General features: G+C 39.8%; 1 protein-coding gene across 1 annotated transcript in view; it reads left to right on the forward strand.

The window, feature by feature from the left end:
• The window catches only part of PFDN1 (prefoldin subunit 1), a 36,465-nt gene extending 16,603 nt beyond the window's left edge, over window positions 1-19,862 (forward strand). Inside the window, exons 3-4 of the mRNA XM_070749056.1 lie at window positions 2,803-2,887; window positions 19,619-19,862. Of these exons, the coding sequence (XP_070605157.1) occupies window positions 2,803-2,887; window positions 19,619-19,702 (169 nt within the window). The 3' untranslated portion in view covers window positions 19,703-19,862. The remainder of the gene's footprint in view (window positions 1-2,802; window positions 2,888-19,618) is intronic.

Here is a 19,862-nt window from a genome sequence, read left to right on the forward strand (position 1 = left end):
ACAAATAAAGGGGGGGGTCTGCCTTTTATAATCAAAATAAACCAATATGCATAATTTTTTTCAGTTCAATTTTCATATCATTGTGTGCAGAAATGTACAGACTACTTTCCAAGTGAAAAAGGTTTTCAAATTGACCAAACATAAGCACTTCAAATGTAGAATTTTCACTCCGGGTCAGAGTGACCCGGGAACAGATCTCTAGGGACTATTTTTTTTCCAGCAAGAAAGAAACCCCCCACCCCCCCAAAAAAATTCTCATAGAGAGACCCCCTGAAATGATGCAAAGTCATGAAAGTTCAAGTTTCAGATATGCAGGGAAATTTTTTTACAGGGTCTCAAACTTTGATTTTGGGTCTCACAGGCCCAAACAGAACAGCAGGGGTGTAGGAAAATACATCCTGGATCAGAAACCACCCAAATTAAAAGCCTTAAGTATAAATGCACACACACACAATCATTAAAAAAATTATGATAAATTTGCTACAGATTTAAAGCAGATCTGAGTATCTCCAAATTGAAGATACTCTGCTTCCCCTCTGCAAGTAAGTCTTTCAATTCTCTTTCCAGATGGAATCATTCGGCTATCCTCCTGGCTTGCGTAGTCTCTGCAGCTGTGTCGGAACAGGCATGGCTGCCTGTCCGGCTTCACCACAGCCGGTGCGAGACAGGCCCCTGGCAGCAATCCAGTCTGGTCCAAAAGGACCAGAACCCCCGGACAATGGGACTTGGGGACATTTCCCAGGAGAGAGGGAAATACCCTGGTGCTGCAGTCACAAGACCCCCCCCCCTCCAGGGCTTTGTGTTTCTATTCAATGCTATTTATAGTACCAAAAGCCTCTGGAGGGTGGAGGGTAATTCTGAATCTCAGGGGACTTGGTCGGCATCTTGTCTACTGGAAATTCAAGATGCACTCCCTTTATACTATTTGGGAAGGCATTCAGGAGGAGGACTTCTTGGCTTCGGTGGATCTCACGGAGGCTTACATCCATGTCCCGATTCACCGGGCATATAGAAAATTCCTGAGGTTTTGGACACAACAATCCAGGTCCTTCAGGATCAGTGGTTATCGGTCAATCTGGGCAATTGCCAATTGATTCCATTAACAACGCTGTTGCAATTGGGAGCTCTTATAGATGCTCTTTCTGGACATGTATTCTTTTTCCCAGGAGTGCCAAGACAGCATCAAGACAGACAGGGCAGATACTAAAAGACAGAGTAGTGCCATTGTCTCTAGCCCAGCTCCTGGGAAAGATGGTTTCCTGTACAGACATTGTGCCTTGGGCATGGTTCCATGCCAGGCCACTCCAGTGGTTCCTGCTCCTCTTTTAGAGGGCGGGCTGCAGCACCTCTCGGACATGATTTGAGTGCTGTCTGCCATCTGTTCTCTTTGATGATGGGAATCCTGAGCCATCACACAAAGCTGCCCTATCAGGGAGCCGGACAGGCCAACCATAATGTCTGATGCCAGCCTGTTTGGTTGAGGGGCTCATTTCGGCTTGAAGGTGGTGCAGTGCAAGTGGAACAAGAGCTCCAAGCACATCATAAATTGGCTGGCCCGTCTTACCCTCAGGAGGGGATTTTGGGTCGACACCTCATCCTCATAGATAATGTGGCACTAAGTCCAATGTGACAAAGAGGAACGAGGTCTCAAGCCCTCGTGGGGGGAAGCAACGTCTCTGTGCTGGTGGGCAGAGGCACATCTTTTGTTGATCAAGGTGGCACACATTGCAGGAGTCGCAGCGTCTAGGCAGATTGGCTGAGCAGAGCCATGGTGAACCAGTTGGAGGGGTGGTTTCATCCCAGTCTGTTCACAGAACAGTCACTTTGATTATGCCAACCAATTCTGGACATCTTTGTCAAACAATCCACTTACAAGATTCTACATAAGATTCATGGCCCTGGGAACAGAGTGGGTGGATGCACTGAGATGCCCATGGCCCAAGGGTCTGTTGTATGCATTTGCCCCTCTTCGCCTGACTCCAGGAGTTATCAGGAAGGTTGTTTCAGAGAGGGGGGAGGTTCTTTTGGTGGTTCCTCATTGCCCCCATCGGCCGTGGTTCTCTGATCTGGTCGACGCGTCCATTGCCAGACCATGGAGGATTCTCCTGGACAGAGTCTCCCTCAGCCAGCCTCAGTGGCTCAAGCTGATACCTTGGCGGTTGAGTGGAGACTTTTGAGGCAGGACAGATTCTCTAACAATGTCATCCGGACGACACAGGTGGCCAGGAGGCCGTCTACCATGCGCATTTATAACTTGGTATTGAAGACTTTCAGTGACTGGTGAGCCAGGGCTCATTTGGACCCCCACTGGGGTGGTAGTAGCGGACATTCTAGAGTTATCCTCCAACACCTTACAGTGCTAGAACACTAGGTATTGATAGTCTCAAGAAAATAAACTTTCCCCCCCAGTTTGTTGCTATAACTTATTTAACTATGTGAGAAAAATTCTTGAATAGCCAGAAACCTTATTCAGTGAAACTCAACAGTTTTACTATGAATTAAAATAAATTCTGTCATTGTACATGTTTACTGCATTAGCCAATATGTGAAAAACCTGTTTTTTGGTCATTTACAGCAGTGGTTCCCAAACTTAGCAACTTTAAGACTTGTGGACTTGAACTCCCAGAATTCTGCAGTCAGCATAGCATAGCATAACATAGTTGGCTGGAGAATTCTGGGAACTGAAGTCCATAAGTCTTAAAGTTGCCAAGTTTGGGAACCACTGATTTACAGGACTGTATTTGTAAATGTTGAATAAAATTGATTGTTTTGTTTTCTTCTTCCTTCCTTCATACTTTGTAGGTTTATCCTTCATCCCAAAGAAATAATTCACAATCAGCTCCTAGAAAAACAAAAAATAGCAGAAGAAAAGATTAAGGAACTGGAGGTATGTTTGGAATATCTGAAATGACTGTATGTACCGTATTTTTCGGAGTATAAGTTGCACCTTAGTTTTTGGAGAGGAAAATAGGGAAAAGAATCTGCCTACCAAATATTCATCTGGCTAGCATCTTTAGTCTAATCAGCTTCAGCATATTATTTTATCCCCTGGTTAGGGCTTTTAAAAAAACCTTATTCGGACAGAATAACAATGAAAGAGCTTGCAAGTCAGTAAGAGCTGGGAACATCATTAGCACTTGGAAAGAAACATTTGGAGCAAGTAGAGGAATGAAAAAAAATCTGCAAAGACTTAGGGCTTGGAAAACGTTATTTGCAGAGAGTAGCAATGAAAGAGTTTGCAAGCTGAAACAGCTGGGAACATTGTTATCACCTGGTTAGGGCTGGAAAGAAACACTGGTTAGGGCTGGAAAGAAACATTTGGAGCAAGTTAGACCAATGAAAAAAAACCTGCAAAGACTTAGGGCTTGGAAAACATTCTTTGCAGAAAGAAACAATGAAAGAGCCTACAAGGTAAGAACTGGGAAGATTGTTAGCAGCTGGTTAGGGTGGGTGGGTGGGAACTATATTCAGTATATAAGATGCACCCAAATTATCAGCCTCTTTTAGGGAGGAAAAACGTGTGTCTTGTACTCCGAAAAACACGGTTTGTATATGTATAAATGTATGTATTTTGTATTCTTTATTCTACATGATTCATCTGTATGAAATGCCTTTGCAGAATTGAAGTTTCAGTATGGAAAGTAGTAATTCTTGTTTTACAATTGTGCCTGGAAATTCCCTGTGGAGCCTGAGAAAACAATTATATAAAAATATAATTGGCCTGCGGTTTAAAAGAGACAGGTTTACTTGTCATAAGATTTCAAAAACTGAACACTGCAACTGTCATAAATATAAATTGTTACCAAGTAACTGAATTTTCATCACATGACTGTGGGGATGCTGCAATGGTCATATGTGTGAAAAACTTATAAGTCTCTTTTTCAGTGCTGTTATAACTTTGAATGATCATGAAATGAACTATGGTAAGTCAGGAGTCCTCAACTTACCTCTGTTCATTTAATGATCATTCAAAGTTACAACAACTGAAAAAAGTAACATATGACCATTTTTTATAGTTACGACCTTTGCAGGATCCCTATGTTCATATGATCAGAATTTAGGTGCTTGACAAGTGATTTATATTTATGACCATCACTGTGTCCCAGGGTCATGTCCCCTTTTGTGACCATCTGAGAAACAAAGTGAATGGGGAAGCAGATTCACTTAACAGTCTTGTTATTAACTTATAACTGCAATGTAATACAGTGTTCCCTCGATTTTTGTGGGTTTGAACTTCGCAAAACGTCTATACCACGGTTTTTCAAAAATATTAATAAAAAAATACTTCACATTCCCCCCCCCCATACCACGGTTTTTCCCGCCCAATGACGTCATATGTCATCGCCAAACTTTCATCCGCCTTTAATAAATATATTTTTTTTAATAAACTTTAATAAATAAACATGGTGAGTAATAATCTAAATGGTTGCTAAGGGAATGGGAAATTGTAATTTAGGGGTTTAAAGTGTAAAGGGAAGGCTTGTTATACTGTTCATAGCCCAAAATAGTGTATTTACTTCAGCATCTCTACTTCGCGAAAATTCGGTCTGAGAACACATCCCCCGTGAAAATTGAGGGAACACTGTACTTAACAGAATACTTAACAACTGTGGCAAGAAAAGTTGTAAAATGGGGCAAAAGTCACTTAAGTTGAATATTACCTGTATCTTTTAGTCCAGTGATTTTCAACCTTTTTTGAGCCGCGGCACATTTTTTACATTTACAAAATCCTGGGGCACACCACCAACCAAAATGACACAAATCTAATAAATAAATAAATAAATAAATACATACATACATACATACATACATACATACATACATACATACATACATACATAACCCCCTCATATATACAATCCCATGTAACATCCTCTTATAAATACAGTCAATCATCAATCATCCCTCCTCAAATTTATACCGCTCTCTCATTTCTGGGTACTTCTTCCTGTCTTTCTCCCTTTTCTCTCTCATGTTTCTCATTTCTCTCTCTTCCTCCCTTTTTCCCTCATTCCTTCTCCCTCTCACTTCTCCTCTTTTTCCATCCCTGTCTCTCTCCCCTCTTTATGCGTGTGTGTGTATACACACTCGAACCATTTCCAAAACCAGTTGAGGGCTGGGGTTTTTTCCTCTTTTATTCTTTTCAAAAACAGGTGTGGGCTGGGGGGGTTTTCTTATTATTTGGGTGCTTTTTACCATATGCTTCAAGAAGTTTAAGTTTAAGTTTAATCAGATTTGTATGCCGCCCCTCTCCGCAGACTCGGGGCGGCTCACAACAATAGCAATACAATGTAAGACAAATCCAATATTTAAATTAATTTTAAAAACACCACAAGTTAAAAACCAATCATACACACTAGCATACCATACATAAATTTTATAAGCCTAGGGGGAAGGAACATGTCAATTCCCCCATGCCTGACGACAGAGGTGGGTTTTAAGGAGCTTACGAAAGGCTAGGAGGGTGGGGGCAACTCTCTCTCTCTCTTTTGCTCTCTCTCGTTCTCTCTCTTATTTTCTTTCTCTCTCATGCTTTCTCTCTCTTGTTCTCTGGCGGGATTAGTCATCTGTTGTCCTCCTGATGCTGCCAGGGACAAAACGCCCACCCACTCCTGAGGGAAAAGACGGACTGTTTGGGATGGGAATTAGCATCTCTCCCGCCGCGTTAAGTAGGCAAGGCAAGGCAGAAACTCGCCGGACGCGGAGCCCAAAAAAAGCGCCTCAGGAAGGCAGAAGCGAAGCACCCCCACCGCCCGCTCGCTTTCCAACGCTGCGCCCGTTGCGCCAGGCTCTTTGCCTGAATCCATCTCCTTTCTGAGGCTCGAGCGAACCTCCTTCGCCAGCAGCCAGGGGGTCGGCTTCGCCCCCTGCCCAGCCGAAAGTGTGCGTGTGAGGGGGGAGAGCTTGCTTCTGCAACCGCATGGCCAGAGAGAAGCGGGATAGCAAGGCAGCGGCATTCTTCTGCCTGGCCTGGGGCTCTGCTTGGTTTTCCCGGGCTTCCCGCAGCATGTAGGTGGCCGAGAAGACCGAGCGGGACTGTGAGAGGGGTGGGCGTTCCCACAGCGCTCGGAGCGGCTAGCGGACGGATCGCCAGCGCCGCTGCAGCCACAGCTGTGGGAGGAGCCGCGCCCCAAGAAAGCCGGAGAGAAGGACGGATCGGGCGGGGACAGCCACAAGTGGAAGCCTCAGCCCTGGAGCTCCCACTTGCAGAAGCCGCCCCTCCCCTGGCTATTGCCCGCCGCTATTAGCGAGGAGAAGCCATGCGCGCGAGGGGGCCGACTTTCAAAACAACCTTTGCTAGCCTCCGCCTCATGGCACACCTGACCATGTCTCGCGGCACACCAGTGTGCCGCGGCACACCGGTTGGGAAACACTGTTTTAGTCATCTATATTATCTATTTACAAATTGCCTATTGCTGGAAAGTGATAATAGTTATTTGGAGGACTAGAAATAAGATGTAAACAGTTAATAATCTAAAATAACATTAAGCATTGTTCATATTATAAGATTAATCAAAAGAAATACTTCTTATCTGGGATACTCAGAGAAAGTTTAGAAAAAGCTCTTGTTATGCTGGTAATTGTAAAACAATTTACATTTATGAGTTATGTGAAAAACAAGGGCACCCCATACATCTGTGGACTTACTAATATTTTATCTTCATTCAAACAGTATGTAAAAGTAAAGGTGATGTAGTTGAACAAAAATACTATGAAAATGAGCTCTTCAGTAATTTATTCATCAAAAAATTAATACATGTTAGTAACTTTGTTATGTGAGTATGATATAAGTTGCTCCAATTAGTCTAATCTAAAAGCAATATTATATGGTTTTGGAAAACATAATAAGATTTAATGTTCTTAACATGTTCTTTAATATTGCCTTTATTAATAGCTAAAGAATTTTGAATTATGGATCTCTAGTGCAGTGATGGCGAACCTATGGCATGGGTGCCCCAGGTGGCACACGGAGCCATATCTGCTGGCACACGAGCTGTTGCCCTAGCTTAGCTCCAAGTTGCATGTGTGTGGTGGCCAGCTGATTTTTGACTTGCACAGAGGCTCTGGGAGGGCGTTTTTGGCTTCCAGAGAGACTCCAGGGCGCTGACGGAAAAGGCATTTTTACCCTCCCTGGCTCCGGGGAAGCCTTTGGAGCCCCCCGAGGAGGGTAAAATATAAGCCCGCTGGAACCACCAGAAGTTGGGAAATAGGCTGTTTCTGGGCTCCAGAGGGCCTATTGGGGGTGGAGGAAGCTGTTTTTGCACTCCCTGGGCATTGAATTATGGGCGGGGGCACCCATGCATGCAAGATAGCACACTCGCATGCTCTTTTGGCACCCAAGGAAAAACGGTTCGCCATCACTGCTCTAGTGAGTTTCCTAGCTCCTTCCCCCACCCCCACTCCCCAAAGATTTTATCTATTGTAGACTGCCTCATATACTTTAGAAAGTAAATGTAAAAGCCTACCTGCTTCCACAACAGTTTTTTCTTTTCCCTCAGCCAGTTGAGGAGGCAGGATCAGAAAACAGACATCTCATAACCATGACAGCTCTGTTTTTACAGAATAGTATAATAGAATCTTGAAAATCTTGCTTTGTTTGTCTGTTCCCCTGTCTTATTGAAGAGAGTTGAGCAATTTTGAGATTTGTCCTCATATTCTCTTGCCTCTTTTGTCTAAGTTTATGTTTTTTTAATGGCTGCTACTGGTATATTTCAAATACCAGTCAGTTAAGAGTCAGTTTTAGAATAGCTCTTCTAAATTCTTTTGCAATACCTTATCTTATTGATTCATCTCTCATTTCATCAACTTCCTTGGTCTCTCAAATCCAAATAATACTTCGCATCTTTGGTAAATAATTAAAACTTAATATGGATTAAGAACACTTGATTACCTTGTTTCAGTTTGCAAGTCTCTCAATTTGCTGTTGCTTTTCTGCCAAATAATCAAAAGCAGCTCTGAGACTTCGCCTGAAATTTGGATCATTATTCTGTAATGGATTATTTCCTTCTGTGAAGTGCACAGTAAAGTTGTCTGTCCTTTCTCTTAGCAGACTCAGAACACAAGTAATTTTGATATAGTCTGTAGGAAATTTTGCAAGTCAACCTGACATGTACAGTTCACAGTGAGTTGTGAGTTGTGAAATTGTTCCTGAGCACCTCTAAACCTCTTTGGTAAGCCCCTTTGAGAGTTCAAAAATATTGATTTGGCTTCTGTTTGCTAAATTGCTGAAACAAGCCCTCTACCAAATGCTATTGTACCATTATATGGTGCAGATTTATTATTTGTAAATCCACTTTTTAATGTTGTAGTCTTGATCACTAGAAAAACAGCCAATGATATTTGCATTTTTTTTAACATGCAGATCATAAGCATCATGAGTAAAATTCTAAAGGGAAAGAGGTTTGTTTTGAGCAGCCTGAAAAGTAGTAGTTGTTAGGAGAAAAATATGTTTAAAATCTTTCATTTTAGTAAACATAATTGACAAATAAGCAAAATATAGTTTGAAGAAAGTATTATCTAATTTTATTTTGTATTTAAATGTCATATTTCAGGGGAAACTGTGTGGGATGCTCTAAGGACATGGAAAATATCAATTCATCCTTATGAAAGGAAGTGATTAGGGCTGTGTGTTTTTATTGCTAGTGGTAGATAATTTCTCTCTTCTGTACTATTCTGAGCTTGTTTAGTTGCTGGGTGTTGTCAAACTAGGTAGCTAAAAATAACAAACAGCAGGAGGTTGCTCTTAGATGGCTGTAATTTGCTGGATTGATTTTGCAATATGAAGGAGGTTCAACCTTTGGCATTTTTGATAAATGGTTTTCCTGTTTTTTGAATACTTGTACCTTTGAGAGTCTCATTATTATTTATGCTTCTTATGTACAAAAGTGATAAAGCTAAGGGTTGTTTTACTCTTTAACCAGAATTCTCGCACTATGAAACAATATGAAAGAGCTAATTCTTTCTATGCTGCTTTGAAACTGTTTTTGCCATAACAGTTGCAGCCCATGAATATAATTACGGTAATAGTATTTAATTGTTCTATTCTAAATTTAAATTTGCTGTTTATGCTTTACCATAGAATAGGGATTACATTTTACTAAATGATTTTAAGAAATAAAAAGTGTAACATATCTACATAATACTTTTGTTATTGGCTTGTCTCTGTTATGGCTATAATTTCAAGTAAAAGAAGGGCATGTATTATTGAGAAGGGGGTGGTGGTGAAGATGATTATGCGCAGCAGTATGAAATCACAGCTGCCAAAACTTTTATCAGCTGTTGGCCTTAATATACACTTAGTTCTTTCCAAGAATCTAGGATGTTGTAAGTATATTTGCAGAGCGAAGCAATATAGACTTTTGTAATTGACAGATGGAAATTTTGTCAGTGTGCAGATATTCTAAATACTGCTTGATATTTTTTGGTATGGCACCCAAGAAATCATAGCTGGTTTCCGTCATAATCTTTCAACTTTGATTTTCAGATCTTGATATTTTGTGGTTTTTCTTCTATTCTTTGTCTTCTATTATACTGTCACTTGGTATCACTGCTATTGTTATCCACATTTTCTTCTTTTGAGACATCATAGCAGTCTTCCTTTAGCATCTACATGAAACTGCTAGATAAGATCATGTAGCACCAAAGCATGAGATTCCTTCAATATGCAGATGATATTCAGTTTCAGATCTCCATCCCTGGTGATCCATTTGATGCTGGGGCTGCCCTTTCACAGTGCCTGAAGTCTGGGAAGTCTGGATGGAGGACAATAGGCTTCAGTTGACCCCTGGTAAAACAGAATGCCTCTGGATTCAAGGGGCCCCTGGATTTCCGCGACAGGGCTGCACTACCCAGATAGACCAGGTGCACAACAGTGTTATAAATACCACCCTATGCACCCAGAACTGCCTGCCCCACTGCATTCTGCCTCATCTGTAGCTTTTGAATATTCTTCAAGGATAACTCCATGAAGAGTGCTTTGCAGTAATCCAACTGAGAGATGACCAGGGTCTGTGCACAGGATCTTGCGATCCAGATAAGAACTCAACTGTTGTACATGAAAGTATGCAGATGTCCACTTTGCCATGACTGCCACCTGCTGTTTGAGCAGGAGTCATGAATCTAGGAGAACACCCAAGTTGTGCACCTGGTCTATCTGGGTAGTGCAGCCCTGTCGCGGAAATCCAGGGGCCCCTTGAATCCAGAGGCATTCTGTTTTTCCAGGGGTCAACTGAAGCCTTCAGGCACTGTGAAAGGGAAGCCCCAGCATCAAATGGATCACCAGGGATGGAGATCTGAAACTGAATATCATCTGCATATTGAAGGAATCTCATGCTTTGGTGCTACATGATCTTATCCAGCAGTTTCATGTAGATGCTAAAGGAAGACTGCTATGATGTCTCAAAAGAAGAAAATGTGGATAACAATAGCAGTGATACCAAGTGACAGTATAATAGAAGACAAAGAATAGAAGAAAAACCACAAAATATCAAGATCTGAAAATCAAAGTTGAAAGATTATGACGGAAACCAAGCTATGATTTCTTGGGTGCCATACCAAAAAATATCAAGCAGTACTTAGAATATCTGCACACTGACAAAATTTCCATCTGTCAATTGCTACATGATCTTATCCAGCAGTTTCATGTAGATGCTAAAGGAATGGGGAAAATACCAAGCCCTGTAGCACTGCACAGAGGAATAGCTGTGAGCTGAACCTCTCACTCTCTATTAACACTAGCAAGGTTTGGCCTTGTAGAAAAGAAGCTGAATCAGTACAATATTACACCATTCACCTCTAGACTCTGCTGTTAACCCAAAAGGATACTGTGATCAATAGTGTCAAAAGCCACCAAGGCGTCAAGGAGAACAAGGATGGATATAATATCCCTATCCTACTCTTGCCAGAGATCATACACAAAGGTGAGCAATACTGTTTCCTCCCCTCTTCCAGTTACTGGTGCTAAGAGAATTTCAGGCTCCCTGAACAATAGACAGCAAATTAGCTCAAGTTCATGACCTCAACTGATATCTGACCTGACTCATTCAGGCAGGCACACCTTGTATTGTCACATCTTGTATAGGGCAGTTAGTTGGTAAGACTGGGGATTTGTTAGGATGAGCATATAATTCCAGGTTTACTGCAGGCATTTCCCTAACAATTTAATGGAGGAGAGGAAGACAATTTGGTTATGTAGATTAAGTTACAAGTTCCATATCAGATTAGCTTCCTGAAGAGGTTATCTCTTGGTTTGGTCTTGTTTGGTCTTGTTGACACACTTCTGCCTGGTCTCCAATATCTTCATTTTAGAAAAAATTATGAAAAATATGGTTGGGGAAATTGCAGATGATCCTGGGTGAAGTGGTTTAACTGGTTTCCTTCAGTAGGGTTTCATACTTAGTCATGAGATAGAAATGATGGCTATAGTTCATACCACTATACAGACCTGTTGCGCACTCGCCCGCTTCTATTATGTTTTTAATTCTATGTGTTTGTATCGTTTTTGTATTGTCATTATGTATGGAAATAAAATTTTCTAAAAAAAGAAAAAAAAATGATGCCTCATGGTTGACCTTCACCATAATTTTGATGAAGGGAATGTGGCCCTCCTAATTCTGTTTGATCTTTCAGAAGCATTTCGTGCTATCAATTGTGGTAATTTAATAAGATTTAAATACTAAGTTTTAACTTTACCAAAGGGCTATTTGTGAATGTATTTGGCCAAAGAGGCCAGTAGTTATTCTCTAAGCATGAACTTGGCATTCTTCTGTCTCATCAATATTCCATTTGACAAACCCAACCAAAACAAGCATGATCAAAACGATCCAGTCTCTGAATGCAAAACTTTATTGAGTATGTTATTTTGGCACTGATGAGGGAAAACCAGATCTAGCTAATTCCCGTGCAAACCCATATAATTAAAGTATAGAATTCTCCCTCCCTATTAGTGCAGGTCACATTCTCCAATTGAGTATCATTCTATTGTTATGAGAAAAAGTATTTCAGTCTTGGCAAACACCTGCTAAAGTCTCCTTGGCTCTCACGGATTGTCTTCTTGATGTCTAGAGCCTACATTACATTAACAGTTTTTCCCTTTTTCTCATCAACTGCACAAAACAGAAAAATCTTAGCAGATTATTAATTTAGCCTAACCCACTCTTTGACCTGACTGAATAAGGTAGTTAGAACAGCTAAAGTCGACAAAGCTCTGAATCATAATTGATAATCATGCCTCAAGTTTCAGGTATGTGAATCATAAATTCCTGCTTTATTCACACCTTGCTTTTTAATCTGGTTTACACTGCTTGTAGTGATAACAAGGTCCACAACAAGCAGAAAATATGTAGAAGAAGCTGATACTCATTTCTCTAATTTACATGAATGTAAAAAAGGCGGAGATACAGCATAATTGGATTTGCAACTTTCTATTAAGGTAATCCAGGCTGTCAAACTGGCAGGCAATGACCACCCCAGCTCCGCAAAGTCAAAACTACAACAACATTGCTATATGTCACAATATGGCCCATGATGCGAACAGGTTTGACATCCCTACTATAATCCAATCTGAAATAAAAGTAGATTTTCCTTCCTATGCAGTTGATTCCTAATCTGTCTACCTGGTGGGCTAACGAAATATAAGATGAGTGTACCAAAAGGATTAAGAGGGAGGGAGGTGGGCGGTTGAGAAATATGAAATATAAATAAATAAGTTTTTATTGATTCATGTTAGGTCTTAATGCTTTGCCTTTGAGATGCATGATATATTTTAGAAGCAGAAACAAAAAGTAGTAACTTTTGAAATTGTTGAAACCCATTTGTTTTTATATTCTTGGAACAAAAAACTTATGTAACATTTTTTCAAGAGATATTCTCTGTTATAATAAAAACATTGGATTTATTATCAGAAATGTTTTCCAAAAATACTCTGCTTTTACTTAGATTTACAGTATATCTGAGTAATAACAAAAATAGTCAGCTTTTACTTAGCTGAGCAAATATTTATTTGTTTGCTTGTTTATTTATTTATTAGATTTGTATGCCGCCCCTCTCCGCAGACTCGGGGCGGCTCACAACAACAATAAAACAATGTACAACAAATCTAATAATCTAAAAATCACTAAAAAACCCTTATTAAACATACACACAAATATACCATGCATAAACTGTATAGGCCCGGGGGAGATATCTCAATTCCCCCATGCCTGACGGCAGAGGTGGCTTTTAAGGAGTTTACGAAAAGAAAGGAGGGTGGGAGCAGTTCTAATCTCCAGGGGGAGCTGGTTCCAGAGGGTCGGGGCCGCCACAGAGAAGGCTCTTCCCCCGGGTCCCGCCAAACGACATTGTTTAGTTGACGGGACCCAGAGAAGGCCAACTCTGTGGGACCTAACCAGTCGCTGGGATTTGTGCGGCAGAAGGTGGTCCCGGAGATATTCTGGTCCGATGCCATGAAGGGCTTTATAGGTCATAACCAACACTTTGAATTGTGACCGGAAACTGATTGGCAACCAATGCAGACTGCGGAGTGCTGGTGTAACATGGGCATACCTAGGGAAGCCCATGATTGCTCTCGCAGCTGCATTCTGCACAATCTAAAGTTTCCGAATATTCTTCAGAGGTAGCCCCATGTAGAGAGCATTACAGTACAGTAGTCGAACCTCGAGGTGATGAGGGCGTGAGTGACTGTGAGCCCTGGTCCAGATAGGGCCGCAACTGGTGCACCAGGTGAACCTCGGTAACCCCCCCCTTCGCCACAGCTGAAAGACGGTTCTCTAATGTGAGCAGTGGATCGAGGAGGACGCCCAAGTTGCGGACCCTCTCTGAGGGGGTCAATAATTCCCCCGTCCCCAGGGTTATGGATGGACAGATGGAATTGTCCCTGGGAGGCAAAACCCACAGCCACTCTGTCTTATCAGGGTTGAGTTTGAGTCTGTTATATATATTATACTCTTTAATATCTTCATAAATGACTTAGATGAGGATATAGAAGGGGAACCTACCAAATTTTCAGATGATATAAAACTGGCAGGAATAGCTAACACCCTAGAAGAAGGCTCAAGATCCAGATGGGTCTTGATAGACTTGAATACTACCTTCTATCTAACAAAATGAAATTCAATGTTGAAAAAAGTAAAGTATTACACTTCGGCAAGAAAAATCAAAAGCATACATATAGACTTGATGAAACCAGGCTTAATAGCAGTAACTGATAGGGATCTCGGAATTTTAGTGGACAACCAATTAAATTTGAGCAGGTCCGCACAGTTCAGTAAAATAAGGGCCTAAGCTAATTGCAAGTGGTAGATTTACAGTGTTTTTAGTGAAAGCTTTGATTCCAGCTGCCCTGTCTCTAAATTTCCCCAGAAGACAGAAAATCCACTTAAGATCCATCATTAGATATAACTGTCTTGACTGAGATACATTAATGAAGCCACTGGACAAATAAATAATTTGGTCATATCAGTCTAAGATTAATTATTTATATGCTTTGTAATAGAGACAACTTGGACAGAGTTTGGAGTATGAGGAAATGGGATTGGATTCTTCCCTGGTTTATTTTCATCTGATGTTTGTTAAATGTTCACATATCAGCCAGCCTTTCTCTAAAGAAGAACATGACGCAATTGGAGCATATAAGTATCAGTAGCTTTAAAGGGAGAGAAATATATATGAAAAAGCTTAATATTACTAAACATATTTGCTTATTTATTCCTTATTTATTAACATGTATAAATTTGAGTTTGTGTGCTATTAATCTTTTAAGACAGTGCCATTTGAATTCAATTAAAACAGCTTATGTAACAGATATTTATAGTTTTAATTTACAATGTGTAGATGTCAGATTTATTGTTATAAATCATCTGATTAAGTTTTGATTTGATTTGATTTGATTTTGATTTATTAGATTTGTATGCCGCCCCTCTCCACTTTGAAAGTTGATTATGCATTTTCTAAATATGTGAATTAAATTTCACAGTCTTTGTTTTTAAAAAGTATAAAACTGATTCTTTAGTTACTCTTGGACCAATGGGGTATTTAGAAATCCTAATGCTTACAGCAACTATAGAAGCTTAGTTGAGGCCACAGTAATCTCATGGCTCCTGTCTGATATCTCATTTTGGGATACAAGTAATTTTCTCCTTCTTGAGGCCAAGGAGAGACATTTAAATAAACTAGTATGCTGTCATAAGTCACAAGATCATTTTCCTGAAGGCATGTCAGAGGAATGTAAAAAATGAGAAATTTTAACTTTAGAAATTTAGACATTCTAAGTCAGGTCTTTTTATTTGTTTATTTATTTTGAGGTATAAGTCACAAGACATTACATCAGAGGGTTTAATTCAAGGCAAGTGCATCATATCCAAGCATCTGGTTCCAACACTTCATGTATAAATGAATCTGTTTGTGATTATGTAACAGACTTATCCAGTAAGAGCATCCTTAGAGATGCTGTCATTAAGCTTTATAGGAAGTTTTTTGTCAGACCTGGACCAACGTGGTTCCTTAGGGAAAAAAAGTCTTGACTCTTTGTAGCAAAAAGTTTGCTTTTACTAAAAGCCAAGTGGTTAGTGAGCAAAGCCAGACTTAACAGTTTGCGCACAAAGTTTCCCCAGTTAATTTCCCCTTCTCTGGTCCACCCCTCACCCTCTTATCTCGCATTGTCCAGTCATATTTGAAAACAAATATTTTGGTAATTGTTCCTGTGAAGGTTGGCTAGATGCAGAGGTGTTACATTCCATTCCCAGGTCTACAGCCTTGGGATGTCTCAGATGACACGTAGATTGCTTTTGGTTTTCCCCTTGTCATCCATTGCTCCCTCATCCCATGAGGCTTATGACAGAATGGCAACTAGCAAAGCATAGGTGTGATTGAAGCATGGCAGCTCTGACATTTCTTTACACAATTCCATTCTGGTGGACCTAATGAAAAAACAGTTAAAAGTGACAGTTGGGGAAGTTCGTACTTCTAGACTTATAAGATTGTGTCCACCCTCCTAGAGGTTCCTCTGCCAAACAGACCTCTTGCTCAATCTGGGGTTCCTTCTAGATTCAGATTTTTTGTTCAAAGAGCAGGTGGCAGTTATATGGCTTGGAGACCTTTGCATCGCTTCATCTAGTGCTTTAGTTGTGCCCTAGATCGGGAAGCTCTGCTTATTCATTCATGCCCTAGTCATTTGCAGACTGGACTCCTTGCAATGAGCTCTACATGCAGCTGCCATTGAAGAGAATCCAGAATCTGGTACTGAATGTAGCAGAGTGGGCAATTTCTAGAAGAGCACATATCACACTTGCGGTGCATGAGCTGCATTGGCTGCCAGCCTGCTGCCAGGTTCACTTTAAGGTGCTGTTTTTAATATTTTAAGCCCTTAATGGCATTGGACTGGATTCTTCTGATGAGCCCCATTTCTCCAATCACATCAGCCCCTCCCATTAGATCTGGCAGAAGAGGCATGTTGCAGATACTAAGTCAGGTTAGCTCCATATTCCAGCAGTTCCTCAAGACCTGATTATGTCACATGGCCTGAGGATCCCAAGAATCAGATTCTTAGATGATTCTTCTGTAGTTCATATAATTTATTCCTTGTGGTTTGTATGTTTAATTATTTGAATTTTTGAACTTTTAATGTTTTATATGTTTATAATGATTTTATATGTTGTTTTATTCCATTGTTGTATGCTGCGCAGAGTTGCTTTTTGTGAGATGGGTGGACATATAAATTTGAATAATGTAAATCAATACAAAAGCTATATAATAGCAACATTTCCAGTGACAAAGCTTATTTTATACTTAAACAGGAATCCAAAGAACAAGAGTCTATTTAATATATGGCACAATAAACACACATATACTGTAGGTAGTCCTTACATTATAACTTGGACTGGTGTCGCTAAGCAATGTGGTAAAATGTGATGTCATGTGACCACATCAGGTAGTAGTGGCAATCCTGGCAGTCCTGATTGTCTAATCCCAGATGTGTGAGTCTTTAAGAAAGAAGCAGAGGGGCTCCAAAGTAAAGAGTGTAGGTTGGGGGTAGGCCAAATATGAGAGGGAGTGGGTGCTCAGGGTGGCAAGCTTAGAAAGGCTGAGAAATTTGGGTGCAGGTTGCATGTGATTGTAGGGGAACTATGGTATGCAAATGCTGGTAGGTCAAGGAAAAGAGGTTTAGGGAGGGTTGTCTCCCTGTAGGTGAGGGACCATGAGAAGGGCATGGCGGGGCTTGTGAATGAGCAAGTGCAGGGAGGCTGTGGAAATAGTGCAGGATCTCTGTGTGTATAGAGGGATGGGGAGTATTTAGTCAGGCACCAATTGTGCAAGTTCTCCCATCAGCATAATGTGCAAAGAAATTAGTTAAAACTTAGACAATTTGATTTTCTGAATGCGTTTTCTCATGTTGTCTCTCATAGTTGAGGTCTACCTATTATGACAATTACAGGCCTCTCTCATCTTTTTAAGTAGGAGGATTTGCATAATTAGTGTTTGTGTGTGTGTGTGTAATCACAGAGACCATGGAAAGAGGGTATGGAGTATGTATGTATGTATGTATGAGCACAGAGAGGCTGTGGAAAGAGAATGCGGGGTGCATTGTATTGCAATCACAGGCAAGCTGAGGGAAGAAAGCATGGAAGTGCAGGCTAGTTGCCAAGCACCTGAATGTGACATTGCAGGCATTGCAACACTTGTAACATCCCTTCATTCAGTGGTATGAATGATTGAACGGTTGCTGAATGAATGATTGTAATTCAAGGATTACCTGTAAGACTTACTAAAAAAGAAATCAGTTTTCAGAAATCTGACATTCTGGAAGTCTGACTCATCAATACTTCCTGGGTGTGTAGAATTCCTGCAGAGTTACTTGCCTGAATTATTTCCTGTCTAAATGCAATTATTTATAGATTTTACCGTGCATTGAAATTTGATGGTCTTGTAGAAATATATTGAAAGTAGCATGACATTTGTTTGAAGCTGTGAGCCACAAAATTAGTCATGTATGCCATATCTGCCTGAACTCTTCTTTTAGCCAGTTTTGTTGTAGAATTTACATTAGCACTAAATTATGAAGAGTTTTAAAATAAATAAACAAGTAAACCAAAATAAGAAAAACAGTATTTTTGGGTATGTGCTATATACAGTGTGTTGAATATCACACTGAAAGTTGGGGAAATTGATATGGGGAAAAGAAGGAGGAAGAGGAAGTAGTGGTAGTAACACAAAATATATTGTCCATCTTTTAATTTTCTAAACATTTAGTGCAATCTTGCTGAAGAATGAATGTGCTTCTTGAATGTGTTCATTGATTTATATTCATCAAGCTTGTCTTATTTTTGGCCTATTATCTTGCATTAAGTCATCACACACTGTGGCCATCTGTATTCAGTTTCTATTCTCCCAATAGCTTGTTTCATGAACAATAATATCTGTGATCCTCTGACAAGCATAATGTACAGTATCAGCATAATAGTTTGTAGTATCTTTGAATAACAAATTCTGTTTCTTTCTTCTCATGAATTATATCATATTGAATAATTAATTCAAAATCACCAATGCAGTTTATTTTTGATGGAAGATTTCTAATGTCTTTTCATGCTTAGTTATGTATACTGAGATGTAATTATGAAACTAAATTAGAAAATGTTACCTGCCTGATGACGATACGTCTAATATAGTGTAATACAGGTAGTCCTTGACTTATCACCACATTTGACCCCAAAATTTATGATGTTAAGTGAAACATTTGTAAGTGAGTTTTGTATCATTTTTTGTCTTTTCTTGCCACAGCTATTAAGTGAAACACTGCAGTTGATAACCTGGTTGTCAAGTGAATCAGGCTTCCCCATTGACTTTGCTTGTCAGGTTTGCCAGAAGTTATCACATGATCCCAGGACATGGCAAAGTCCACAAATATGAAACAGTTTTCAAGCATCAGAATTTTGATCACATGATCACGGGATGCCACAAAGGTCTTAACTCTGAAAAAATGGTCATAACTCCCATTTTTCAGTGCCATTGTCATTTTTTTATATAGAAAAAGGAGGAAAATGTTAATGCTCTGTACTAGGAATTAACCGGGCTTCAAAACAATTTGCAAGAGTCATCTGCTCCTTAGGATATGCTGAAATCTTTTTCTCTTTCATTTCTCCAAATGAGAGAGTGAGATTTTTTTCTCTTTTTAAATTATTTCTGTTTTTATAGTTCTTTATAAATTTAATCAATTATAAAATATAACATTTCTTGAATATTTTGGGTCATTGTAAAATACTGTATACTTTTTTCTTTATATATTGATGATATATATTTTTAAATACTTCTGTGTCTGAAGAATGGGCTAGTCATTAATGGGACTTTACTTCTGAAATGCATGGAACAACATTTTATCAAATATGATTTTGATAATTCTCATTTATCAGTGTGGAAAGTTCAGAGCACAGTTCAGAGCGCAGTGCTTAGAAATATTTTGCTAAATGGATCTTATAATGTTTTCTGTTTTTTGGGATGGTCTGTTTTCTTGCTATTTTCAATGCCTGTTTGCATCTTTCTCCCTATCTTATATATTCTCTTGTTGTTACTATTATTGTTACCGCATTGTTATTGTTATTGCTATTGCTATTGTTGTTTTGTCTTTCAGCAAAAGAAATCATATTTGGAACGGAGTGTAAAAGAAGCTGAAGATAATATCCGGGAGATGCTCACAGCTAGAAGAGCACAATAAGTTCCTTGTGTTTGGACTGAATAGTTGAAAGCGGAGATTTTGAACTCCTATTGTTAAACATATAGGGGTATAAGATATGAAGAACTTGGTTTATGTAACTTAGCTGCATCATGTTAACCCAACCTTGTTGATGCACTAATAAACTACTTAATTGATATGA

The sequence above is a fragment of the Erythrolamprus reginae genome, chromosome 3 (assembly GCF_031021105.1).
Source record: "Erythrolamprus reginae isolate rEryReg1 chromosome 3, rEryReg1.hap1, whole genome shotgun sequence".
In the NCBI taxonomy this organism is placed as follows: domain Eukaryota; kingdom Metazoa; phylum Chordata; class Lepidosauria; order Squamata; family Dipsadidae; genus Erythrolamprus; species Erythrolamprus reginae.